The sequence below is a fragment of the Podarcis melisellensis genome, assembly GCF_964234715.1.
Source record: "Podarcis melisellensis genome assembly, chromosome: 14".
NCBI classification, from domain to species: Eukaryota; Metazoa; Chordata; class Lepidosauria; order Squamata; family Lacertidae; genus Podarcis; species Podarcis melisellensis.
In genome coordinates this window covers 16740905-16768379 of record NC_138546.1, presented here as the reverse complement: position 1 = coordinate 16768379, position 27475 = coordinate 16740905, and the positions used below count along the sequence as shown (strand labels likewise).

The following is a 27475-nucleotide window of genomic DNA, read 5'->3' as shown; positions in this document are numbered from 1 at the left end:
TAAGTTTCTGCAAATTCTTTGTACAGTTTTCAGTTCCATGGAAGAAAGGCAGCAGTAAAATAAATATGTAAAGGATCACAGGATCACAGAATTGTAAGTGGCTTACAAGTTATCTAGTCCATAACTTGCGCTCTTAATTAAAAGCCAGTATTCCAAAGCTCTTGAAACAACCAAGTGAATGCTGTTTGCCAAAATGTCTTGCTATTAAAAGATGTACTTTGTGGTGCTAAATGCTAAGGCTAGGTGAAATTCCCCACCCAACCCCCACACTTGTTTGGCTCAGCATTATTAAATATGTATCTTTAGTAAGCTCTGTTTAAATCAGTGCAACTTACTTCCACAATGTAAATATTATAACATCAGGATAGTTTTGTGGAACTATGAATAACTAGTTTTTTGAAGTTGGCATAACATGGGTACGAAGATGTATCTTTGTCTCTCTTTCCTATTTTTCTGTTCACAAATAAAGGTTTGAAGAATACTTGGAACAAAGGAAATTGACTTCTTTTTAAATGGAGAACAACTACTTTTTGGCTTTCATCTTACTGGTTTACTTCATCGTTTTGATTGCTTTGCTTACACATTTCCTGTTATAAGGATGTACTAGCATAGTGGTACCTTGGTTCTTGAACAGAATCCATTTCAGAAGCCCGTTCAGCTTCTGAAATGTTAAAAAAGCGAGGGGCTGCTTCCCATTGGTTGCACTCAGCGGAAGCCATGTCGCACGTTTGGGTTCCGAAAAATGTTTGAATACAGAAGCATTTACTTCTGGGTTTTTAGCGCTCAAAAACTGAAACGTACAATAACGGAGGCGTTCAAGAACCGAGGTACCACTGTACTTTAATAACCCTTGACCTTAGGAAGGACTGATATCAGTCTGCTTCAGTTTGATTTGCTCCTAAAGAAGAGCAAATATTTGGGAGCATGTTGAGCATCTTTACCTTGGGCAGTCTTGCCGCAGAAACCTATGTAAAGCTACAAAAGAATTTATACCAGGTGAGATTTTTTGCTTATCTTATCCACTGTTGTCTGCTCTAACTGACAACTGATCTCCAAATTCTCAGGCAAAGGGACTTTCCTATCAACTACTACTTCATCTGTTTCACTGGAGATACCATGGATTGAAACTGGGACCTACTGCATGTAGAACACATACACATGCTGCACCACTGAGCTATGTTAACTCCTCTTTCTGTATGTCCCAGCACTGTTTACTCTTACAGCAGTTTTCTAGGGTCTCACACCATAGGTCTTTCGCATCCCAACCCTTTTAAATGGAGTCTAGGGATTTGGTTTGCATTTAGCGGTGACTCTATCAAATTACGCACTTTCCAAAAGAATATGAGAAATGAAACCCAGCTACCTCTTTGAAATTTGCACTAATCTGAATTTTCCAATGAAGTTATCCAACCAAATGGTTACCAAAAAATACATTTGCAGGTGTAGTCAAGCTCTGTGTGGAGCAGCAGGTGGTGAATAACAACAAAAGCCACAAATTTGGGCATGGATCCCTTAATCACCCAGCCTGCCTACTGGGTGATCTGTTGTTAGCTGACAGATGGGGATTGGCTGATGTCGGGATCCCCCATGGCATGAACCACTTCATGTGGTTCTTGTGGCATTAGGTCAGTAATAGAGGGCTCTGTGGCCTGTTAGCCTGACTAGGTTTCTGGATAGAAAGTGCTGCCCAGCAGAATCCTTTAAGTGGAACCTCCTATTGGATGGGACTGGGTGCCCCTTCCTCGTAAGGATCCAGCCAGATGTTACAATATGCCACCCTCCAGGGAGCCCAGTGCAGCTGCTGATTGGCTCCCTGAAGTCTCCATGTCCTTTGGCCTCCTACACAGATGCAAAGCACATGAAGCATTTCACAGCTGTGCAGGAGACCTAAGATGCCAATTACTCCTCTCTCCCCTGCTGCACCAGGCCACAAAATGGGCCTCCCTGATAAATTGGGGAATTTAGGAATGTTGGGGGGAAATATGTATAAAAATAAATACATATTTGGTGAAATTGCTTGCAAATATGTGTACATTATTCAAAAGGTGTACAAAAATGTGTTTATTAGGAGAAATTGGCACTAAATTGTAGGATATTTTTTATGAGATTTTTTTTTAAAATTGCAGGTTGCTGCAGAATTGTGGAGAATTGAATTTAAGGCTAGAAAAATGAGAAACTAAGAAAATAGATTGACATATCTTTGCATCCCTAATTGAGACACCAGATTTGAACCTGGAACTTACTGCATTCCCAGCACGTGCTCTATCACAGACATATGAACCATCCTCATTGACATTACAATATAACAAACTAATAATAATATCCTTCGCCCTTATTTTTAGAAATAATTCCCACCCCCTGCTCAGCATACTAAGTGTTCTCTAGGGCATTGTTAAGAAGGACGCAGCTGTAAGCTGTGATGCGAGGAGCCACTTTCATATGGAAAGGAACAAAAATATTGTGTGTGTAGAAAAGACTGGTTGGGCTTTATAATGCATTGTTTTTCACACTATGTTTTCACTATTGCAGGTGCTGTACATTGTTAATTCAGTACAAGTTTTCTAAAGAAATCACATACACAGTAGGCTGCACAGCCAGCATTAACTGGGCAAACTAGACACAAATTGCTTTTAAATTACAATTGGCTTTGAGGTCCATCCTGTATTGGACCCCTTCAGAAAAAAACAAACAAACTAGTACTAAACCAACTTCATGATGACTGCAGAAATCTGCTTACTGTACTTTTAATCCTTACTTGAACACCCTGTGTGTGTTTCTGAGTGATAATAAATTCCCGAATTTTGACTTATGATATAGGATCATAGTTTGTAGAGGTCTAACTGCAAAATAAGCAAATACAAACATTAAGCAAATAAATAAATTGAATAGCAGATGAGGAAAAGATGTGGCTATCCCATTCATCCTGGATACACTATTATTACACTTCACAATATACCATATTTTTCGCCCTATAGGATGCACTTTTTCCCCTACAAAAATGAAGAGGAAATCTGTGTGCGTCCTATGGGGCAAATACAGGCTTTCGCTGAAACTTGGAGAGCGAGAGGGGTCAGTGCACACTGACCCCTCTCGTTCTCCAGGCTTCAGGAAGCTATCAGCAAGCCTGGAGAGCCTGCGGGAGTTCCCGCAGGACTCCCCACGCTGCGGATAGCAGCCTGCCGCCCGGCGTGCAAGGCGTCCTGAAGCAGAGCGCCCCGCGCGCCGGACAGACATCGGCCAGCCCCACAAGCTCGGGGGACAGCGGGGAGGCGCAGCGTCGCCATCTCACTGTTCCCTGACCTGGTTTGGGGGGGGGGAAATAAAGGGGGGAAATTTCCTTTATTTCCCCCCCAAAAAAACTAGGTGCGTCCTATGGGACGGAGCATCCTATGGGACGAAAAATACGATATAAACTAGAATCTCTTTGTAGTGTAAATGATCTGCATGATCACATATCTACATGCTGTTAATTCCATGTTAAGCCCTTGAAAGACAAAGACAAATCTAAAGCCTCTTTATAAGAAGCCATGTTATTTGTTCTTGAAAGTTACTACTTCCTATTAGAATTAGGACCTTGAAGGATATTCTCTGTAGGAATATCCTTGGAGTAAAGACTTACTCTACAGAAACTTAAATATGTTCTCTACTGCAGGCCCAACAGTGAGTTTGTTGCTGAAATAAACTCCCATACACCTCAAGAGTCCCAATCCTTGTATCCTAGAGAGGAGAGCCCCCAACAGTGGCAGACTTCGGGCTTTAAAATTTCAGCGGCATCCTGTGTAATACCAAAATTCAGCACACACACCCCACCTCTCTCCTTCTGTTGTTCATCACTGTTGCAGTATCCCCTGCAGTGCCCTCTTGGTGCCCAGTGCAGTTGAGCCAATAGGAATGCCCCCCCCAAGTCCCCTAGATAGCTCAGTTGCTTAGAGTAAGGTGTTGGTAACCTTCACAAATTATTGGAGAGCCAGTAGAGGAAAACTGGGTTTCTCCATTTTGCCCGAAAAGCTGATCAAGAAGTGTATATTGAGTGCCACGTAAGAAAATAGTACATTTGTCCTTGATAACTGTGATAAGTTCATCTGCTTGGTAATAAAGTAAAATTATTATTACTGAATATGCTCACTAATTTGTGGGATCTGTGTTTAAATATTGGTTACTTAAGTAAGTCTTGAATTAGACTGAGCTCGCTGCTGTACATTCTACTAGATTTCAGCAAGCACCACTTTCGTATTCACAAGTACAGATAAAAAAATTGAACAGAGGAATAACTTCTATAAGAGCCATTTCTGTGGCCCAAGGCATAAAGGACAGAATGACCATAAAAAATAATAATTCTATGTTCCTCGGAGGTATAGCAAAATTCTGCTTGTGGATGTCATTGTCTTGGATTGAGTTGTTCTTGTTCATTATTGCATTGACTCTGGACTCATCAGAACCAGGAAGCAGTGACCATAAAGAATAACAACTTGCCATGGAATCAGTGGTAGCATGGTTTACCAGTGCCCAGGGCACACGCTGTGCTGGGAAGATGTGGTGCGGAGGGTGAATGGAGCTCACCGTACCAGCCCAGCCCTTGCTGCCGCTGCTGGAGCAACCCCCTACCAGAGTCAAGTGAGGCTGTGCTGCGCCTCCTGCCTGCCCATGCAGAGGGGAGCCCAGCTGGCTAACAGGGCACTTGGTGGATGACTCCCCCAACACCAGACAAAACTGCTTTTTTGTATTCAAGATTGCTAGAAAATTTAGATATGGCATTCATTTGTTAGAGGCAGACCAAGTCAGGCCCATTGACTGTGGTGTCCGTGGTCCAGGTGAAACATAACTCTTATATAACCATATATTTGCTGTTCAACTGCAGATTTCTTTGGCTTGCACTAGATCAAAGACAGCAGATAAGGAGGAGACAAATAGACCAGCATCACTGTTTTTTCTCATTAACTCACTTTTCAGTGCAAACACAAAATAATCAAGCAGCACCTGATGTGCCATAGACTTTGGAGAGGCAGAGGAACAGATTTGGAGCTAATAATGAATAGTGTATATGCATGCCAAACTACTTAATGAGCTATGCTTAACTTCCACATTAAGGTGGTCACTAGTAACACATTTAGGTCTACCTACTACACACTAATAAATAATGATTCAGATTTTTTCTAAGGAAATTTTAAGCGAAGGAAATCAAATTGAAGTTTCATACAATATTTGCTCCACAGCCTTTGTAGTGTATAGTCATTTGGCTCCCGGAACAAATTTACCTGCTTTTGTGAAGAAAAATCAAAGTAATGCTCTTATTATATGCTCTGCTATGACCTTTGATGATTTGCCTTGCATAGTCCAGTTGGTAGAGTCATGAAACTAGATCCTGAGATGACTGTAGGAATAATCTTATTTTAATCTGTAGCTATCCATGGCCATAGAATACTTGGTCTTCCTTTTTGAAAGCACCGTTTTGCATAGTTAATAGTTACAATTTTCTCCTATGCTAACCTGCCAGTCCAATGAGCTATGCTGCAAGTCATAACCAGGTTTGCAAGATTAAGATGGACTCATTTGCATATAACAGGAAGTTAACTTTAGCAGTGTTTAGTTTAAGAGGATGAAAAGATATTGAGGCCAAATATTTGGGAAAATGAGCAAAGTAGAAATTAAATAAAGTGGGTGCAAGTACATATCATTGACTTGTTCCACATGTGGAAGAAAGTACCACTGTTACTACAACACAGGCAATTACCCACTTACATGGGAGTTACATTCTGGGGGCCTTGTGTGCATAAAGAAAAAGTGCATAAGTGAGGAGAAGCCTCTAAAACTAGGGTGATTTAAGAGGCACCAGAAGTACCTTTTTCTTTCATACCTTTGCCTCTAGATTGCCAGAAAGGGCAGGGAACAGTGGGTCCGAGCCCACTGCAATACAGCTTTGCACCCAACCGCTGTTGAATGGGGTTGTGTTGTAGCAGTGAGAGCTCCTGCACACCATTTTGGAATCCACAATTTCCTTTTTTTAAAAGCCTTTTAAACCTTTTTTTAAAAGCCTTTAGGCTCTGGGAAGGGTCTCCTCACGAGCCACGAGGACTTTCCAGATCTCCCACCATTTCCAGGTTTGAATTGAATTATTTATTTATTTCCCAGTACTACACATATCTGCGATCACACATGAGTTGATCACACTTTAAGTGAGAGTATGTCTGTATAGTTAGGTTGATGTGCTTAGATATAAGCTTGGATCAACAGCAACCGTCTCTTAAACATAGTAGTCTAATTCAGTTTGCTCTATAATCTCTGGCAGTAAATAAGACCAAAGGTTGCTTTTAAATCAGTGCAGGCTGTCTTCCTTTGGTTTTGTTTTATTACTCTGCCAAGTATAACAGTACTAGGCAGTGATCTTGTTTAGAGTGACCTGATGTAAACACCATTTACTTTCACCCAAAGTTATTATGGTCACTAATGCAGGCATTATGTTTTATTGCATGGAAAGCTGGCACAAACGTTTCCTGTAATAGATCTTAAACACACAGGGCAGTAATTATTAGGGTCCTCTTTGGGGTGTCTGGATTCATCTTGTAAACTTCAGACTATAGTTTTCAGATCACTATGAGAAATTATGTTGGACTAGATGGGCCATTGGCCTGATCCAACAGGCTCTTATGCTGGCAGCGATACCTTTTCCAAAGAACAGTTCCTCAGGAGATCACAGATAGATGTGACTGATCACAGAACATCATGTGTTGCCAGATAACCTACCTTCTTTCCTGATGTACTGAATGGCTGTTAAACAGAATAAAGGGTAAATGTGTGTGTGGTTAATGAATAGAAATTACAGTGAAATTTTACCTACCTGTGCAGTGTGTGAAATGGCTGGCTTATTGAAAGCAGTTTTTCATCTAAGCCATTAAACCATTATCACTTGGGTATCTCCCCATTGCTCTGTTCAGCATCTGAATGTAGAAACAGCCTGCGAGGTAATAGTTTGGTTTTACTGAGACCTAGTTAATTGAAATATGACTCATTACCACCTGAGCTTTGACTTGGAATTGCAGGGGAGAAATTTAATGACAGAGATAGCTTTTGAGCTGTGGGTTCTGTTTTGCAGGCTTTAATGAGATACGTAATTGTTCCTAATCTTTTCCACCAGTATTTGCTTTAGAGCTGTTTCATTTCCCCCCATAAAAAAGGCAATCACCCATTCCTTCCATCAAAGTAAAAATAAATAAATGATTATTTCTAAAGAATGATATTAAAAAAGCCCAAGCCTATTCTTTCTCAGTGTAATATTTAGACATTTGGCTTCCTCCTCCAAAAAACTGCCTTCACTCTGTCATGAAGAACAGCAAATTTATAAACTGAAAAATATATCAATAACCAGAGTTAATGAATTGAAGATGCCAATGTTTAAAAACATATCTGAATAATAGCTAGCTATTTGAGGTTTATTCCAGTATTGTAAAGAGAGAGACAGTGGGGCTGCTTTTCTGGGAAATGTTTCTGAGGTAATTTGCTTGGTTAAAGTAAGTCACAAAAATGTACTGGCTTAGATATATATGTAACACACAAGCAAATACCAATATGGATGCATACACGGAGGACCACGAAGTTGCTGTTTTTGTTTTACTAACCTTTAGCAATTTCTTTGCTGACTCCCTCACCTTCATTCTGAATATCCCTTAAATCGGTGACTTCAAAACTTTCAACTTGTGTTTTGAGACTGAAAGATGCCACCAGACTCCTTAATAAAAATGTCTTGCCGCCTTTAAAAAAATGCTTTACTTGCCTAGTTAAAATATGCAGTTTTCAACTTTTTTTTTGTTTATAGTAATTATACCCCACCCTTTAGCCAAAAAGGGTCTCAGAGCAGATTTCAAATAGCTTTCGAACCAGCATTCAAATAGCTATTGTTGAATTGTTTTTCCACTTGGAAACAGTATTACATGCAAGTGTAGAAGAAAGACACACTTTACACTTATTTGATGGAAGCCTAGCTATGTGAGTAAATCAGGCTAGTTTTACATGCAGTGAACCACCTATAGTAGTAGGTGGTCCTGTGAATTCATTGCTCTGCTCCTTCCTTTTCTAAGATTCAGCCACCTACCTTTCCATCTTGCTCCTGCCATTCTCTTTGGTTACTGTCATGCTATGATGGAGTTAACACCTCTCCTTTCCCCCTTCCCCAGGTCTGAGGGCAGCCTTTCTAAGTTCACACACCGGTTATCAATTAAACAGAAGCAGGAGAAGAGAAGGAAAGCTGAGTATGCCTCGGCTGAGCTGTCTGCTTTCCGTCCCAGGTCTCTGAGCATTGAATGGTAAGAGATGCAGTGTTGGGCTCAGGACAGAACAAAATCATACCCCATGCATTGCCACACTTTGACCTTTTTGCTGTCACACTTTTCCATGCCAGGGAGAAACCAGCACATTTAAAGCAAATTGAGTTAAAACTGTTGGCCCATATAAGAATCCATCTTGAGGGCAAGTCACATTTAAAACAGCAGGCATCCTTGATGCATTTGCAACAGTGATCCTAGTGGAGATCAGAGATGCACCTAGTGTGCAGAGATGCATTTCTCCAAATACATATGTGCCTTGGCCAGTAGTGTCCCAGGGTGTTAACAGGTGCATGTCTGCATTTCACATGTTCCAAAAAGGAAATACCGTAGTAAACTCTGCAAACTCACTCCAAGTCAAACCACAGGACCAAGATTAACAGGCCACACAGTCAGAAGCAAGCTAAACAAAGAGTTGATTCTCAGAACTGCTTTGTAGCAGAATGCTTAATTTTTCAGTCTGTTGCTTCACATTCACAGCATGTGGATCATCTGAATCATTCATCACAAGTACAGACTGCAGTTTGGCACATGGCTGCTCAGTTCAAACTAAAAAGGTTCATGATGGCATGCCAAATTGCAATTTGTACTTGTGATGAACTGCTCAGAGGATGCACTCACCATCTTAAGATTTAGTTCATGCTGTAAAATAAAACAGCTGGCCATGTTCAAAAACTTCTTCATACAATCAAGAGTCAGAGGATATTACTGCACAGTTCATATCACATGAAAACCCTGTCTATTACAAAAAATAAAAAATCCTTAGATCCCTTAGCCACACCACCTACCAACAGCCCTACTGTAACACAGTCATTTATTTAGCTGTAAAAGAGTGGTAAGCTAGAATCTGATAACTAAATCTCTCTCAACTCACATAACCTCATCTAATTTTTACAAAGATCAAAATGGAAATCAGTTTATGAATTGTTATCCCTGGATTGTGTGGATTTTCCCAAGCTTAAAGCAAAGCTAGGCCTTGATCAAGTCCAGGATGAGGGAGAAATTCAGTGTTGGAGGGCAAAACAAAGAGGCAATGTTGTGAAGTCAGCACACAATTTGGAATAAAGTAGAAAATGGACAGCAAGTCATCAAGGAGGGACTCAGGACTGGAACAAAGCAAGCTCAGCAAGGCCCAAATGAGGAAGAAAGTTGTTCAGGCAGGTGAGGGTGAATGACAAGTTTCTCTCTTGTGATATTTTAGACCAGTGGCACACAGTTCCCACTGAAATGGTAACTACATCTTTATGTCTTCCCTCCCTTTCCATAGCATCTTCAAAAATCTTACCCATATCCTCACCTTCCCCAATCTTACTCCATGGCTGCCTCTTGCAGAAGACAGAGAAACATGGAATGCTATAATATCAAGTAGGGCTCAGCTGGACATTTTGGTCAGCCAAAATTTGGCCCAAATTCTTGATGCTTGAAGGGAAGTTGCAGGAAAAACAACCTCTCCCAATTTATTTATCTATTTATTATTAAATGTGTACATCTTCATCAGAAGATCACAATGCAGTTCTTAACATTAAAAGTACAAAATAAGAACACAAAATACATAATGGAACAAAAACAAACCAATACCTCCCATAAACACATATTTGATTTCAAAGTTCAGGCAGTGGCAGTGAAAGTTCCAGGAGGTGGAATTTCAAGGGGGGAAGTGAAATGGAAGTGGACTGAGGGCTCTTCCTTATTAAAAAAGAAAGAAAGAAATTTATTTAAGAGCCACTTGGAATGGCTCTTATCTTTAAACAAAAATGCTTCCTAAGATGGGATGGGGAGGGAGAAGAAAACCTTTGACTACCTCATAACTGCTGAACATCAAATGGCTTTCTCTCTATGGGTGTCACCTAATAGCTCGCTCCTTTGGTAAAGAAAGGTCCAAGGAGGTTAGGGGTTTGGTGCAGCTCTAAAATCAGGACATGCATAAGTTCTATCAGTGGTTACAAACACAAAGTTAAATAGGTGTCCACTTTTCAGCAGCAGCCATATGTATAACATCTAGCTTGGCCCTTTGTAATGCCCATAATAACAACTATACTGTTAAAGATGTTGGATCTGAAGACTTCCTTAGTCCATAGGTGGCATAGGTGGCCTTTGGTTCTGTGAATGAGACAGAATTCTAGCCCTTACCCAATGAATCCCTACTTCTTGCATGGCAAGGGAAATTTGATTTGTTCAAATGTACAATTTAGAATTTACTGTTGCTTAGTGTGATGGTGGTGGGTAACAAGCCTCCTTGTTAGCATGTGAGGGAGTCTCTGGAGTTAAAAGACTTTTGAGGTCTTGCCTCAGTCAGCAGAGTTATTCCTGCCTACCCTGTTAGTCCATGAATTGATCTCTAGCCTGTGCAGCTCATGGGGGAAGTAAGTGATGAGTGCTAACTATGTAGGATAGATGTAGTGCCACCAAAACTTTTAATGAAGACACATTCTACTTTCTGAGTGAACAAGCCCAAACATTCTACAGCGAAGGTTGACTATAAAGCAAGGGGCCTCCAAATATTGCCCATCATCCAGGCTCATTATTTCCCCACCGCTTCTGCTGCCATCCTGGAAGAGCATCATTATAACTGACAGCTCATCAGAAATTTGTCATACATACCTAATTAATATAACATTATTATTATTATTATGAGAAGAAGCAGTGAAGCCTTGTGGTTAGAGTACTGAGCTAAAAAAAAGCCAGGAGTTGAAAGATTAAGAAGCCATCACCACTGGGATGTCACTTTACAAAATCTTTTAGTACATAACAAATGATATTATTGTTCTTCTCTTTCCTCTTGAGTACTCTTCTTTCCTACTGGAAGTCTGTCAATAGAGCTGCCTGGCAGCATCTTCAGACTTGTCTGGTCTGCCACTGTCTTTAATCAGTGTTTGGACAGGTGCAGGTTTCTCCATATCCAGAGTGGGAACAAAGTGCTGCATGGAACCCCAATTCTCTTTCTCCTAAGAGAGCTCTCCAGGGTCTGGGTCAGCCATGATCCTGACAACTTTATAGGTATAGGTATGGAAACAGGGTATGGAAACAGGAGCAAGTGCAGGTTCATCTGCTGAAGGATGTGCTCTGGTTCCTCCAAATCTTTGCTGTTCAGCTGACACATGCGTTTTGTAAAATGAATACTTATATACTCTGTTTATCAGCCCCCACCACCACTTAGTTCTTCCCCACTCATCAGAGTTCCTTGTACAGCCTCTTCCATTGCGAAGCAGAACTGTTTTGATCTGAGGAAGAAGATGGTACATGTTCCCAAATGTACTAGGCGTTCACAGCTAGGTCATCAATAAAATGTGTGTGTTTGTGGTGGTAAGTTAATACAATAAATAAGGAGGTGGTTCCTATTGTAAGTTGCCCCATCTTTTCTTTAATTTCAGCCTTGGCGCTTAGCAATATTGAAATATGCACCCACATGCATATATGTAAGCAGTCCCACCCCAGTAGCTCTATAAAAGGGTCTATTCACAAATCACTTATTTTTAGTATGGTCGCCACTGGAGTCAAAGGGACTATATCAATGTAAGCCAGTGTTTTTCAACCTTTTTTGGGCAAAGGCACACTTGTTTCATGAAAAAAATCACGAGGCACACCACCATTAGAAAATGTTAAAAAATTTAACTCTGTGCCTATATTGACTATATATAAAGTAATTCTCTTGAATAGGAATCAAATAAACACAAAGTATTTTATAATTACTTTATTATGAAATAGTATGTAAACAGAAATGTGAAAAATTATAAAATACTTTATTTTTAAATCTTTCGAATTTTTCAATTTTCCCCACGGCACACCAGGCAACATCTCACGGCACACTAGTGTGCCGCGGAACAGTGGTTGAAAAACACTGATGTAAGCAGTCTGTGACACACCTTTCAGTTATTTTTTTTCTATGGAGCCCTTCACATAAACAATTTATTCATTAAATGTTGCCCTGCTCTCTTAGGTAGATTAAGTGTGTGTCTCCTTATTCCCATATGGAAATTAAGACATATAGAGATGGAAGCTGTTAATTTTGACAGACAAAAACAATATTCAAGGCCTAGTATTCAGTGATACCGAACATGTGTGATGTCAATAAAAGCTGAGAAATTTGGCATTTCTGAGGACCTCCAAGCTCAGCATCCCCCAAACAATACCAAATTTTGCAGAGACGAGTGAGCATTCAACAAATTTAGTTGTATCTCTTCAAAATGTAATTTCAACACTGCTCCCCATGTTATAATCTTGGTAACATCTACACATGTAGCAAAAAGAGGTGGTTGAATTATGAGGTCGTAGAGTGAACTGTACCAGTGCAGTTGGGGAATGACATGGTTGCTCAGTGTTCCTCCACAAAATATTTCTAATGTGCAAGTAGAAAACTAGCACCACAGGGAGAGAGGTTGTAGCTTAACAATTTCTTTTTTATCTAGAGTTCAGCTTGCAGGGATTTTTTTCATATAGGAAAGCATTAAAAATGTGATCCACTACCAGCAGCTTCAAGTATTGAAGTATATTTCTGCTACTCTTGTTAACATTATTTCCACTTCATTCTGTTACATGTGTAAACCAGACACAGGCATGCTCTTATGAATCTCAGTGTGGACAAATCATGGTGGGGTGTGTGAAAGTGAGCACATTTTGGAATGTGGGGATTCCTTGGGTTACCGAGATAAGGTATTGTGATAAGGTATTACTACTCAAATAATTCTGGTGGCCCCAAAATAATTATTCTGAATGCAGATTTCCCAACAGACTATCAAGCTGTTTCCAACCTAACCTTTCTGGATATGATTATTGAGTTATAACGTACCCAGCTTCAGGCATGCTTAAATGCTGAACATTTTCTGGATCCATTAAACACTGCACTTTATCAGTGACTGTCACCTTGAGAATAATATTGGTAATAGCACCCTGCTGATGTGTTAGACCTTTTTGTGACCTTTGATGCCATTGATCATGAGGTATTAGTCACTTTACTGTGGGGCCTGGCAAGAATTTGTGGGACTACTCTAGGGTTCATCTACTTGTTTCCAGCAGGGTTGTGATAAGAATTGCATATCTTCCCTGTGGAATCCCACTACAGATATATGGATCATTCTGTGCCAATTTCACATGTGTTAATTCATAAGCCTGTTCTGTCCCTCCTCTGCATTTAAGTAAAGGTAAAGGGGTTGAGTCCTGACAAGACTGAGGGTGCTGTTTTGGAGGGACGGGGTAGGTGGGTATGGGATACTCCCTGGTCCTGAATGGGGTAACTGTGCCCCTGAATGACCAGGTGTGCAACCTGGCAGTCATTTTGGACTCACAGCTATACATGGAGGCACAGATTGGACTACAGCTCCCATCATCCCTGAGCACTGGTCCTGCTAGCTAGGGTTGATGGGGATTACAGTCCAACAACAGCTGGAGACCTAAGTTTGAGAAACACTGGATTATAGTGTCTGTTCCTTTGGGGCTCTGTTTATTGGATTTGAAGAGAATGCATTCTACCCAAAGTGTGCAAAGCAGAGTTCTTATGGGAGGCATCTCCCATGCTGCAATTTTAAGTATAACAACAACAACAACAATCCCTACCCATCTGGATGGATTTCCGCAGCCACTCTGAGCAGCTTACACATATATAAAACATAGTAAAACATCAAATATAAAAAACCTTCCAATACAGGGCTGTCTTCAAGTGTCTTCTAAAAGTTGTGTAGTTCTTTATCTCCTTGACTTATGAAGGGAGGGTGTTCCACAGGGAGGGCGTCACTACCAGGAAGGCCTTCTGCCTGGTTCCCTGTAACTTTGTTTCTCTGAGTGAGGGAACCACCAGAAGACCCTCGGAAGAGGACATCAGTGTCTAGGCTGAACAATGAGGGTGGAGACGCTCTTTCAGGTATACTGGGCCAAGGCCGTTCAGGGCTTTAAAGGTCAGCACCAACACTTTGAATTGCGCTTGAAAACATACTGGGAGCCAGTGAAGATCTTCACTCAAGTTCTCAGATCTGGTCAAAATCTCAAGCGTCAACCCACATTTTCAAGCCTGTGCCCTGTCAAAAGTGGAACATTAAAAGGAGCTTGTCCTTCCTGGGGTACAGTGACTGTTTTATTTAGCTAGTGCAGCACACATTTATGTACTTTGAAAAGTGAGGAAAACAGCTCCGCCCCCCTTGAAAGTTTAGCATTAACTATACAAGTCTGCTGAATTCCTCTTGTAAAAAAAAAAAATGGGGGGAAATGGCAGGGAGAGACTTGAAGTATTGAGAAACACTTATTTCACTCATATGATATTTACTAAAATAAGTACTTCATTATTAGACTTTTCTTAGGTGTTCCCCCCCCTAAAATCTAGTGCCACAAAGTCCTTACTGTTAGGGACATATGAATATGCTGTACCATCTCAGACTTTTGGTCCTTCCAGTGTTCTTGGATCTTGCCTTTGGCAAAGGCAGTTACTTAAATTTCCAGAGGCCAGATATTCAAGCTGGTTGCTGGATGAATGTGTAGGAAGTTAGACATGGGAGAGGGGTCTGGGGTTTGCTTGTTTCTAAAAATATTGCAAAGCAAAGATGGCTAACTTTTTTTGGCCTGAAGGTTGATTAAAGGTTTGCCATCCCCCCAAAAGCTGCATGCTTTTAGGAGTGGTTTTGGCCAAAGTGGATCTGTCCACTCACATGTGCTCACAGATGCATGCATACTGATGTGTGGATTTTCAATTTTAGAGTAAGAAAAAAGTTGTAATCACTCCAGTTCATAGGGCAGGCAATCTCTTAATTTGGTCTTTCCTCCATATGGAGGAAGGGGTGTTCTGGAAATAGAGGGGCTGGATATCACCCCATTTTCATGAATAGATTATTTCCTGATGTAGTTGGGATTTATGGCACCAATTCCTCTTTGCAGGGCTCATGGACTGCTTTAGGTGGTCCAACACCAGGAACTAGTGGAACCCGATGAATTCCTGAATGCTCTTTGGCTTCCCCCCCCAGTGCATAGAGCAGACAATCCTGTTGAAGCTCTTGTCTTGCCGTAGAACAGTGACATGCCCCAGGCTTTTGTCACAAACTCCCTGAGTACTTTCTCTAGCATTATGGAACCCATTCTGTTTCTTGCTATACAAGGGAACTAAAGGCAGTGAAACAGGCTGGATAGCTAGAATGCAAGTGGTGAAATATGTGCTGCAAAACCAACAGAATACAGTTGTGTCTACTGCATGGCAGTGAGGGATGCTGTGGCATCATGGGAGCAGTTTCAGTTTCAGAAGCAGCCTGATGATCTGGACAAGGTGCTTGCAGTGATACAGCCAACTACACTTATCCTGGCTTATTAAAGCATGCTGAGAGGGTATGTTTAGATGGATCCTGTTTGTGGTCAACATATCATCACAGAAGGGAGTGTTCCTGTTGATGCGGCCTATAATGGCAGTAGCTTTTTTGCTGTTGCATCAAACTATTGACTCAGGTTAATAATAATAATAATAATAATAATAATAATAATAATAATAATAATAATAATTTTATTCATATCCCGCTCTCCCCAGCCAAAGCCTCAGAGTGGCTAACAACAGTAAAATGATACAACGTTCTAAAATTGTTTCATTCTAAAATCAGTTCAAATCAGATTAATGGCAACCATTGGCCTAGAGTTCTGTGAGGATTGCCAAAGGAGGGGGTCAGGCTGTGCCCTGGCCAAAGGCCTGGTGGATCAGCTCTGTCTTGCAGGCCCTGCAGAAAGCGGTCAAGTCCCGCAGGGCCCTAGTCTCTTCTGACAGAGCGTTCCACCAGATTGGGGCCACAGCCGAAAAAGCCCTGCCTCTGGTTAAGCTTGTGGTCTACTAAGACCCCTAGATCCTTTTCACATGTACTATTAGCAGCCAGGTGTTTCACATCTTATATTTCTGCAGCTGGTTCTTCCTGCCTAAGTGCAGAACATTACATTTGTTGCTATTGAAATTCATTTTTTCTGGAGGTCTGTTCTTAACCTGAAACTGTTCTTAACCTGAGGTACCACTTTAGCTAATGGGGTTCCCGCTGCCACTGCTGTGTGATTTCTGTTCTCATCCTGAAACAAAGTTCTTAACCCGAGGTAATATTTCTGGGTTAGCAGAATCTGTAACCTGAAGCGTCTGTAACCCGAGGTACCACTGTACTGATAGGTTCCTCTTATCCAGTTTTCTTCCTCTAAATCTTTTTATTTAATGATTAATTATAGTTCACTCTTTTTATACTTGTAATATTTTTGCTAACTGTAGCGTTGCCATCTTTTTACCCTTAATAAAAGGAGTTTCAAGGCAGAAAGGTCGGAGAACTGTCAGAATGTAACAGAAATGATTAAAGAACCCTTGCAGTTTTCTTGTTGCTGATCTATTCTCAGAATAATGTGAATGGAAAAACTAGTATCAAAGCATGCAACCAAGTGCCTCCTATTGAAGTAGTGATAGTTAACAGAAAGCCATGTCTACCAATATATCTTCTGCGAGTGCCATTGTGCCTACGTCAGGCCTCTGACACCCTCGTACAAAAAGAACAGAAAATGAAAGTGTAGACCAGAACAAGCTCATCCATCTTCTTCCATTCACTTAAGAACCGACAAACACATATGAGCCCTTCAATGTATCCATTAAGAAAACCAGACCAGAGAACATTTGTAATTCCGAATACAGCTCAGATACAAGAAGTTGCCCTGTATTTGTTCTAATATGCCCCACTTTTGCAAGGATGTCAGTTTACTTCCTAGAACCAGCTCACATTTCTCATGGATATGTAGCAATGGAGGTGATGGGTTTGTTGAACATCTCCTCTGAAAAGGGCTATAATTACTCTCACTGTGACAGAGGTTTTTTTCTAAGGAAATATGGGGGGACTTTTGATCTGGCTTTTTTGAAACATGGTAACATGGTTTTGAAACCAGTGAAGTACTATTTAACAAGATTTCAGGTTCAATTTATGGGACAATGAGGCACTAAATGCCCTATGAACCCCCCACAAAATATACCTTTACTTAGTTCTTTTGGTGGCTGTTTGCACAGCTGCAGAAGAAGCAAGGCCACATAACAACTCTGGAAGATGGGGAGACTCACCTGATTGCCTAGGAACCAAGTAACTATTGCTGTTGCCTCATACTTTGCTGCAACAGCACACAGCATAGTGCCAGAATATAGGGAGAGTTGCCTGCCTGCATAGCAACTAAGCAATACTCCCTTATCCTTCCAGCTGATCATAGCACAGTCCAAAAAGCTGTGGAGTAACCTAGACACAGTGCAGGAAGAAAGTGAAGCATTTCTATATTGCCTAGGCAATGCAGGGGTGCATTCCTTTCCCTTTGCCATGCTACAATGAAAAAACATTGCCCATGGTCATATTCCTTCCCTGAACAATCATCGGAGGCAGTGGGGGTGGAAGAAAATGAGACTGTAAACTATGTGTTTGCTATACTAAAAAAAAATATTGTGCATAATGTACAATGGAGGCCTTCACCTAAGAGAGAAATTGGAAAAGATATTAATTTAACTTAATTGTGACACTGGAGTACAGGATGTTGTTTGGACTGAACCCCTGACCATACTATTTAAGTGTTTGACATCAGCTCTACTTTCCAAAGTCACCTCACCTTAATAGGAAATGAATGTCCTAATCACTTGAGCAGCTTTATAAATCCCATCCACTGTTGGTTCAAACTAGCTGCATCTCCTCTGGAATTCTTCACACATCTCTCAAACTAAGTCAAATTCAGCAGTTCTTCCCCAGCACAGAGGAGTAGGCTGAAATGAAACTGAAGGCACTTTGTTTTTGCTTGTGTGTGTGTGTGCATTAAACCATTGCACGGGAACAATGGCCAAGATCTGGAGTCATTTGTTCTGGTATTTCATCAGCTTTGCATGATTTATGGGATGTTTTTGTTCTTCTGCTTGTCTCTGTTCTAACGCGCCCCCTCGCCCTCCACCCTCTCTGTTTTCCTTCTCCATTTCCCCCCTCCTCCCCCTTCTACTATTCCCTTAATAACGTTGGAGTCTCTCTGCCTTATGAAGTAATGGTATCTGTGACTTATTGAATTAACTGTATGGAATTGAGCTTTGACACTGTCCTTGTGGTCTGCCGAAGCTTGTGATTCTTTGCGGTGTAGGTCAGAGCTTGCCAAAATGCTAAACAAAGAGCAGGGCCTGATCCTGAAAACTTGGTTAACATGGTTTAGGATTGGAATGATTGAAAATTGGCTTCCATTATGCAGAAATGCCTGGATGAGCAAAGTGGCCAATAAATAAATATATATGGATCTCTCATGCTCCCAGACTTTATGTTATTTCCAAAAGACTGGTCTTGTTTTTAAAGCAAGGCTTTTGTCTTTTATCACCTTCCAGTTTTTAGCAAACTGGGAAGTCTTTGATCTGTTGGCAATATCCATCTCAAAATATTAGATTGTAAATCCAAACAGGCTCATCCAGTTCTTTTCTTTCTTGTTATCCCTTTGGAGATTCTTGTCTTAGATACATGTTGTGCACCACATGCATCTCAGTCAGGCTTACAAGCAACTATTGATTCACCAACTTACTTTACTTTCTTTACACCATGGCAAAACCATGCTATACTTTGCCTGAGTCTTCATTCTAAAGGAAAACAGTGCCCAACCTGGTGATAACAGAACAAATGATGCAGGGAGGGAGCTGAGCCCAATACAGGAAAAGAGGTGGTAAGGAAACACCTTGCTATGTTAAATGAATTCAAATCTCCAGAGCCTGATGAGTTGCACCCAAGAGTATTAAAGCATCTTGAAGATGTAATCTCAGAGCCTCTCTCTGTGATAGGTGAGGTCCCTGCAGATTAGGTGGGCAAATGGTGACCCCATCTTCAAAAAGGGGAGGCAAAGATGACCCAGGTAACTACCAAACAGTGAGCTTGACAATGATACCAGGAAAGGTTCTCAAACAGATAATTAAACAGCTGTCTGTGAGCACTTAGAAAATGATGCTGTGATTACTATGACCCAGCATTGGATTCTCAAAAACAAGTCAGGCTTGGTAGATCAGGGAGAGGCTGTGGACAAAGTCCTGATAGAGAGATGATAACTGTTTAGGTATAATCTGGTTAATCTGGCCAGATTGCTAGGTGGGGAGTGAAAACTGTGAATGGGTATAAGTAGAGGGTACTTTGGGGACATTCTTAATGGAGTTGATTAAATACTTAGGATAATGCAGTAATTAGATAAACTGATGTTCAATCAAATGCTTCTGTAAATCTAGGAACACATCTTGAAGATTACGTAATTTGGGATTAATGTATTTCAACTATCCTTTCATAGTCAGTTTTATTGTATATCCCTACATTTTAAATAAATTAAACAGCAAGTGTGTCTTCTTTTAAAGGACTAGTATGCATGCATGAGTAGGAGTCCTAAATGAGAGAATGGGAGTTAATCTTAACTAATTAAAACAGAATCCAGGGCCTGTAATCCACATTTATTGGGCTGAAGTCCTATAGCTTCTTCATTCTTCATTGATGTTTCTTTGAAACATTGGGTTCATTGATATTATGAAATATCTATACATCTGTGTGATGGATACTTTCTTCACTGCAGGAAACTGCAAATGTTCACACTTCATACCGATTCAGGATGGCTTAGTGCAGCCAGACTCTTTAAAATCAGATTGTTCACTCATTACTCTTCATCGTGGTACAGGCTTTTATTTTCTGCAACATGAGCAGCAATTTCTGTCTGTCAAATGATAGTGGATATACTGTGTAACAATTACTCTCCCCTCCACAAAAAAGAAAAGAGAAAAGAATCTCTTTTGTTTGTCATCTGACTCCAGCAAGAGAAAATAGGCCATTTGGGAAAATAACAGATCACAATAATGACTATTTTCAAGGCAAATATTTTCCAGGTTCTCTATGTTTGGAAGCTTGAGTCCATTCTGGGATTCACTTGTCATTAAGAAAAGAGAAACATATAATCATCATTTGTGAAAGTAAGCAGTAAGGTTATAAGTGACACAATGTCATCTTACTGTTCCTGGCAAGTTGTTGCATCCTGACGGTTGCTGACATTACTGGGAGCCCCAGTGGGATTATCTCTGAATGCAACACATGTATTACTTTCTCTGCAATTTGATTGCTGTCATGTTGCCTATTTGGCTAATGCCCATTTTGTATCTCTTACAGAGAAAAAAATAGTAACTTGTTACTATGCATCATGTTTAGATGGTGATAGGAAAATTAATACATTGTTTCAGGTGATTTCAGATCATGCACTGCCGTTCTCTTTCCTTCTTCTTTGTTGCAAACTGCTTGGGAGTTAAAATACATCTATTTTCCATATTTAATTATCTAATCATTATCTATACCACGGATGAGAAAACAGTGCCCCTCTAGATTTTATTGCACTCCAACTCCCATCAGTTCCCAGTCAGCATAGTCAATGGTAAAATACCCTGCACACCTGGCTGGGTTTCCCCAGCCATTCTGAAGGCCACAGATTCCCCACTCTTGGTTAATACTAATAGCTCTGTATCAGCCAATTATTAATAACGCTTGATTCGTTTTAAATTTTGCTCTATAAATATGTGGTATGTATCTCTGTTTCTGTTAAAACATATTAAGAGTGTTGTGGAACCTACATATGCTGAAGTACCAACAAAGACAGGTGTGTACATACACACCAAAGATTGGTGTGTACAGAAGGATATTCATTTTAAATTACTACCAGTAAGAAGCATTTGAGGAGTTTACAAAAAAAAAGAAAGAAAAATACAAAAAATCATAACCAATAAAATGAACTGATGGTGGAGCACATCAAAACAAAAAGGAACACTAATAATAAAGAAGGCAACTGGTGACAGAAAACCATCAGTGAAGGGGCCTGTTGTTGTTTAACATCTTTATAAACAAGTTGGATAAAGGTATTAATGAGATGCTCATCAAATTTGCAGATGACTTCAAACTGGGAGGGGTAGCCGCAGAAGACAGAATTAGGTTTCAAGATTACAGTGGTACCTCGGGTTAAGTACATAATTCGTTCTGGAGGTCCGTTCTTAACCTGAAACTGTTCTTAACCTGAGGTATCTCTTTAGCCAATTCTCATTCTGAAGTAAAGTTCTTAACCCGAGGTACTATTTCTGGGTTAGCAGAGTCTGTAACCTGAAGCGTCTGTAACCCGAGGTACCACTGTCTTTTAACAGATTGAAGAACTGGGCTAAAACTAATGAATTTCAATAGAGACAAATGTAAGGAAGAACCAGCCACACGTATGTAAGATGGAGGACACCTGGCTTGCCAGTAGTACATGTGAAAAGGATCTAGGGGTCTTAGTAGACCGCAAGCTTAACATAAGTCATCAGTGTGATGCAGCAGCAAAAAATGCTAATGCTATTCTAGGCTGCATCAACAGAAGTCTAGTGTTCTGAAACAGGGAAGTAATAGTCCTGCTCTATTCTGCCTTAGTCAGACCACACCTAGAGTACTGTCTCCAGTTCTGGGCACCACAATTTAAGAAGGCTTTTGACAAGCTGCTGAGGAAGGCAACGAATATGATAAAGGGTATGGAAACTAAGTCTTAAGAGGAACAGTTGAGGGAATTGGGTATGTTTAGCCTGGAAAAGAGGAGACTGAGAGGAGATATTATAGTCATTTTCAGATATCTAAAGGACTGTCACATAGAGAGTAGGACCTGATTGCTTCAAGTTACAAGAAAGGAGATTCCAACAAAACATCAGGAAGAACTTTCTGACAGCAAGAGCTGTTTGACACTGGAATAGACTTCAGTGAGGTAGTGAACTCCCATGGAGGTTTATAAGCAGAGGTTGGATGGTCATCTATCATGTATGATTTAGTTGAGATTCCTGCATTGCAGAGGGTTGGACGAGATGACCCTCAGGGTCCCTTCCAATCTATGATTCTATTAAAACTCCTAGGGTAGTGAATTCTACAAGTTAGGAGCTGCCACACAGAATGCCCTTTTCTGTGTTCCCACTAACCATAGCTCAGCTGACAGAGGTACACACAAAGGCCCTATTATCTACCCTGAGATCAAAGCCGCTTAGCCAATGTCACCCATTTCTCTGAATTACATTACAACAGCTGAGCCAAACAGTGACAGAGGCCTTCATCATCTTTATTGCCACAAAATCTCCAAGTGCATTACAGCATAGGCTTTGCAAAAGGAGACTCTGAAGCAATTTAATTTTCATTTGTGAAAATACTCTAAAAACTAGGCAAGACTTGCATTCCCTACCCCACCCCTCACCCAAAGATGGTTTTGGACAAAGCCAAGTTAATTTCTGAACTGAATTCTGAGAAGAGTGAGAATGAAAAGAATTGGGACACTGGAAACTTGTAGCCAAACTATTTTGGGTGTAAAATAATGAACAGGACCTCTGCCAACATGCGGCTGGAAACAGAGATGCTGACTTTGGACAGTTGTAAATCAAGAAAATAACATTCATTGCCATTCACAAAGACTTTCCTCGGGACATCTTAATCAATTACAGTGCATTATTCTCCCCTTTCATCATTCTGTTTTTGAACCTCTGTTACCTCCAGGTGACTAACTAAAAAAGGTTCATCTTGGGCAAAGATAATACTTGTATCTTGGAGATGTGAGATTTCTTGCTGGTCTTAGCAGAAGCAGCTTCCCTCCTTGCTTCTGAGACATGAGATGTGCCGACTTGCCCCATCCTCACCTCAGAGACTGCAGCTTTGCCTCTTGCTCTTATTAACTTGAAATGATTCTTCCAATACAGTATTTGAGAAAAGTAGAAGAAAACATAGAACTGTTTGTTTCTATAATATGAAAGTGTTAACTTAGCTTTCAGGTACCTCAGAAAATCTGTGATATGGAACAAAAGAGATAGCTCAGTCAGTAGAGCAGGAGACTCTTTATATCAGGGTCATGGGTTTGAGCCCCACATTTGGTGAAAGATTCCTACATTGCAGGGTGTTGGATTGGATGATCCTTGTGATTCTTTCCAACTCTGTGGTTCTATGAAAAACAAAGATTTTACTACAATAAATCTTGGCACAAGTTTGTGATTTTGTGGAAACTAACTACAGTAGCTATATCTCTGTAAGATGGAGGGTTATGATCCTGGCAACGTTTTTGGGTGTCTGGAAGCCAGGTAATTAACAAAAATAGAGGAATGGGCAGGGGGAGACATATTCCTGTGTGTGTGTGTGTGTGTGTGTGTGTGTGTGAGAGAGAGAGAGAGAGAGAGAGAGAGAGAGAGAGAGAGAGAGAGAGAGAGGAAACTCTTACGGTGCTTCACCCTTGCCAAAGCTGCATGAGTAGCCAGGATAGGAAACAGTCGCTCTAATTAGGCTGACAGTGAAGACAGAGGGACCAGAATAGCTGCATTTCCATGATTAATGAGCATTGGCATTGGTTCAGCAACAAAACTCTCAACTGTCTCCTCTCTTAGCAAGAGAATTGTTGTCCAAAATGGATGGCAGTGTCTCAGATCTCAAACAGTGAGAGGTCTTCCCTGTCGGGCTAAAGGAGATTTGGCTAAGCTGACTGAGTAAGATGTGTCTATGGCAAAACCCGCCTTTCTTCCCAAGGCGGTACCCTCAGTTGTTGCAAACAAGGCATTTGGCATATGGATTCAGCAGCTGGAGATGGCTTTGAGTGGAAGGAATGAGAGAGAGAGAAACCAGTGGCTTTTGATATCTCAGAGATGTCTCCTGTATTTAGCTCAAGGCACGGGTACTTGTCTGTGGCACTTGGCGACAGAGTTTCAGGCTGGCTGCCTGCTGTCAAAGCACAATCTGCCCCCTCCCTCCTCACAAACCCCTTCTCAAGCTGTGACGACTCTCAGATTAAGCTGTTGGCTCCAAGCAGGCTTGTGTAACCACAGCAACTTGTACAACAACCTGTTTTAACAGCCTGTCCCTTCTCCTCACTTTCAGAGCAGTACAGCTACAGTTTCTAACTCCAAATGTTCAGAAATTGTGTGAGTTCCACAAATTTATAATAATATCCTTGAAATACTGTATCATCGTGCATTCCCCAACCTATCCTTGTGTACTTTTTGGTTTCATAACTATTATGATACATGTCTAACATAAAAATTTCCACATGTTCTCCACAATAAGAAGGATTTAGAACTTACTGTTTAAAAAAAAATCAAAGGAAGCTGAAATTATCATGACTAAATTTACACAAAGTTAGGCTACAAGAAGCCTCTAGAAATTGTGAATGACATAGCAAAAGCCATATTTAATACATATCTTGACACAATTTTCCATGAATTGCTGGATGCACCTTATTTTTTATTTTTTAAAATCATTTTTTATTAATTTTCCAATAAAAAAACATCCAATTAATACATCCAATCATAATCCAATTAAAATAAAAAACTAAAATAAAAAAGACCAAATTATAATCCAAATTATAATTATTGATTTTTTTGAGCTCCCCATAGTCTGGACCTCTGAAGCATATCTCCACATCTCAGTCCTGCCTCTCCTTGGATGCACCTTATTTTAACCGCTGTTCCTTATTTTAGACATTGTCCCTTATTTTGCACCACCATGGACCTTAGAACATAACAAATGACCCTCATTGTAAGCACTTCATGACACCAAGCTCCACATAAAAGCAAACACCCTTCTTATTCTGCCATTATTATTATTATTATTAATATCCCTTTGTCCACATGCATGCACCACGCCCTAAAACTACAAAGAGGGTTTTGTGGAAACTATTTCTGCATTTTGAGCTCATTATTTTCTGGCTTCAAAGACTTCAAAGCCCACTTTGTTGCTTTTTGAAGTTTTACCCTGTAACTAAGATTTCCAGAGAATTTTCTGCCATAGGATTTTATTATTATTTCGAGAAAGCTCATAACAAATATCCTGGAACATCCCATTTGCAGATATGCCACTTACAGCTATTTAGATAAAAGTGAGGTATGTATGTATGAATGAATGAATGCACTCGATTTAAAGCATAAGAGTTTTTCTAGAAAAGGTGGGGAGTGATCATTTACCCTCATCACTGAAACACAGGTGTTCATATTTGGTGGTTTTGACCTAGGTGTCCTGGCAACACCAGATGGGTAACAAATGCAGGATCTTGTACAAAATCTTGACATCTTCCCTCAATGATGTTCTTCTGTTTTGAGGATATAGCATTTTCCCAGCACTCAAGCCCACAGTATGTTAATAGTCAAATATCAACTTTTTTCACATTGGTGGTCCCACACATGTTGTTGGCACCAATCAATGCCCAAGATTTCACAGTGAGCATCCCTTCACAGGCAAGCACCACGTCTCTCTGAACCATATTGTGTTCATGTTAAAAAATTGTTTTCATTTGTAATTATCCTGCTTGCCCCTTTAAATAGTTATCATTTCCCTGACATACCATTCAGCTGTGGGAGTACTTGTCAAGCTCCAGAAAAAAGCTAAAAAACCCAAGCCAAAATAATGCCAAAAACCAGCAAGGGGTGCATGTTCTAGAGCAGCGCCCTGCTATTTTCTCAACCAGTTTTATTGTTGAAGTTCATGCAATCCTCTGTCCGGCACTGGTAAAGATCTCATGTTGTTGTTTTTTTAAAAAAGCAGAGAGCATTCTATTGAATTGGATCCAAGGTCAGTGCTGATACAGTACTGATGAGGGGCGTTGCAGTCATCTGGGTATATCCTAAATCTGCGTTTCCTTCCCTTGGGCAAGCACTTAAAATGTGGAGTAAAAGTAATGGAGTAAGAAAGGAAGAAAATGCCATCTAACCCAACCCCCTTGCCACGGCTGGACCTTGCATTCATTCCCATAAACGCAGGCTGACCTACACAATCCATTTGTCACAAGCTGAGAAAACAGGTGCACTGCAAGGCTGACTTAGAGAGCAATCATTCCAAAGGAAAGCAGATTCCTTTGCATTCTGAAGATAAGAATGAAGTAAAATTACAATTTAAGACTATCTGCTTCTCATCTGTCTCAAACATTGCTACCAGTCTCTTACCTACAGTTTTGTAGATACAGGAAAAGGTGTTTTGAATCTACTGAATGGTCTCCTCCCAAACTTAGAACTCCGCCCCAAGTTCCTGCAGAAACCCCCAAGGCCAAACAATGACTTAATTAAATAGTTTGATAGGTTAGGGTCACTTTGACTTGCTGCTTAGTTCTCTGTTCAGCGTATTCCTAAAAAAAATTTAAAAATAAAAATCCCAACATGCCACAAACTAATTATAGAGTAGTTAAAGCTTATTCAACAAACTAAAACACATACTCATTTACTATAATTCTGACTCAGCCTCAATTAGGACAGATTCCCAATGCAATCATAAAACTTCCTGTTCAAAAACAAATAATCAAAGCAAACCACATCCAAGGCCTGACAGCATGTCGGCATACTTTTAAAATCAGAGTGGGCACGTGCACACATATACTTTCATACACGAAGGGCTGAGATGAAAACTTATCTCTCGGGTGGAGAGAATTTGACTTGAGATGTTGAACTTGATACAGAGCAGAGGAAGAAGAAGCAACAGGTTAAGGGATATGGTCTGGCAAATGATGGGTGGGGGGAATAAGTAAGAGTAATGGTCAGGAAGAGTGTTTGAAGAGGAAATTGATGTGCAAGGGCTGATACTCTTTGTCTGTATAGAATGCTAAGCATATTGAACTGGCTCACCACCAACAGCAGCATGTCTCTTTAGAAAGACTTGAAGCAGTTTCCAGCTGACCCAGGAAGGGAGGGGCATGCTGTTATTTCACTGTGGATCTGAGTGAGAACAGTAGAGAGGTTGGAATGTGTGTCCCTCGTAACCCTGGGTTGCACCGATTCCAGTCAGTCTGGTGCCGAGATTCGGGTTTCACTGTGGATTTTAAAATCGGCCATATTTAGCATGTGCTTTGCTGGCCCTGTCAGGGAGGGGGAACCCACAGCACAACTAATAAAAAAAAAACCAAACAAAAACAATGTAATTAAAGGGAACTGTGTGTTCCCATAGCAAGAACATTTGCCCAACATTTCCTCACTTCGTTATTTAATGTTAAGCAGCAATTAGGGGTTGGCGATGAGGAATGCACTGGGGAAAACCCGCTGAGCTTCTCCAATATCTAATTTGAGGAAAAGGGAAGGAGACAGTCCGTCAAGAATACCATCCAGGTTCTCCTAGCAAGGATGGCATGCAGTTCAACCATACTGATTAAATAGGTGCAGTACTTTTTTTTTCTGTGCATACCAGTTGTTGATTTGTACCAACCTCATGCCC

At 40.6% G+C, this 27475-nt stretch overlaps 1 protein-coding gene across 12 annotated transcripts in view; it reads left to right on the top strand.

Moving 5' to 3' along the window:
• Positions 1-27475, top strand: part of LOC309356474 (ankyrin repeat and fibronectin type-III domain-containing protein 1-like) — a 329664-nt gene that overhangs the window by 246606 nt on the left and 55583 nt on the right. For 9 of the 12 annotated variants that reach the window (XR_014162814.1, XM_081887937.1, XM_081887934.1 and 6 more), the window contains one exon: positions 8169-8297. The exons of the other annotated variants lie outside the window; for them this stretch is intronic. Coding sequence is in view for 7 of the 9 variants with exons in the window: in XM_081887937.1 (XP_081744063.1) it covers positions 8169-8297 (129 nt within the window). In the remaining 2 variants the exon portion in view is untranslated. The remainder of the gene's footprint in view (positions 1-8168; positions 8298-27475) is intronic. 12 annotated transcript variants of the gene reach the window in all.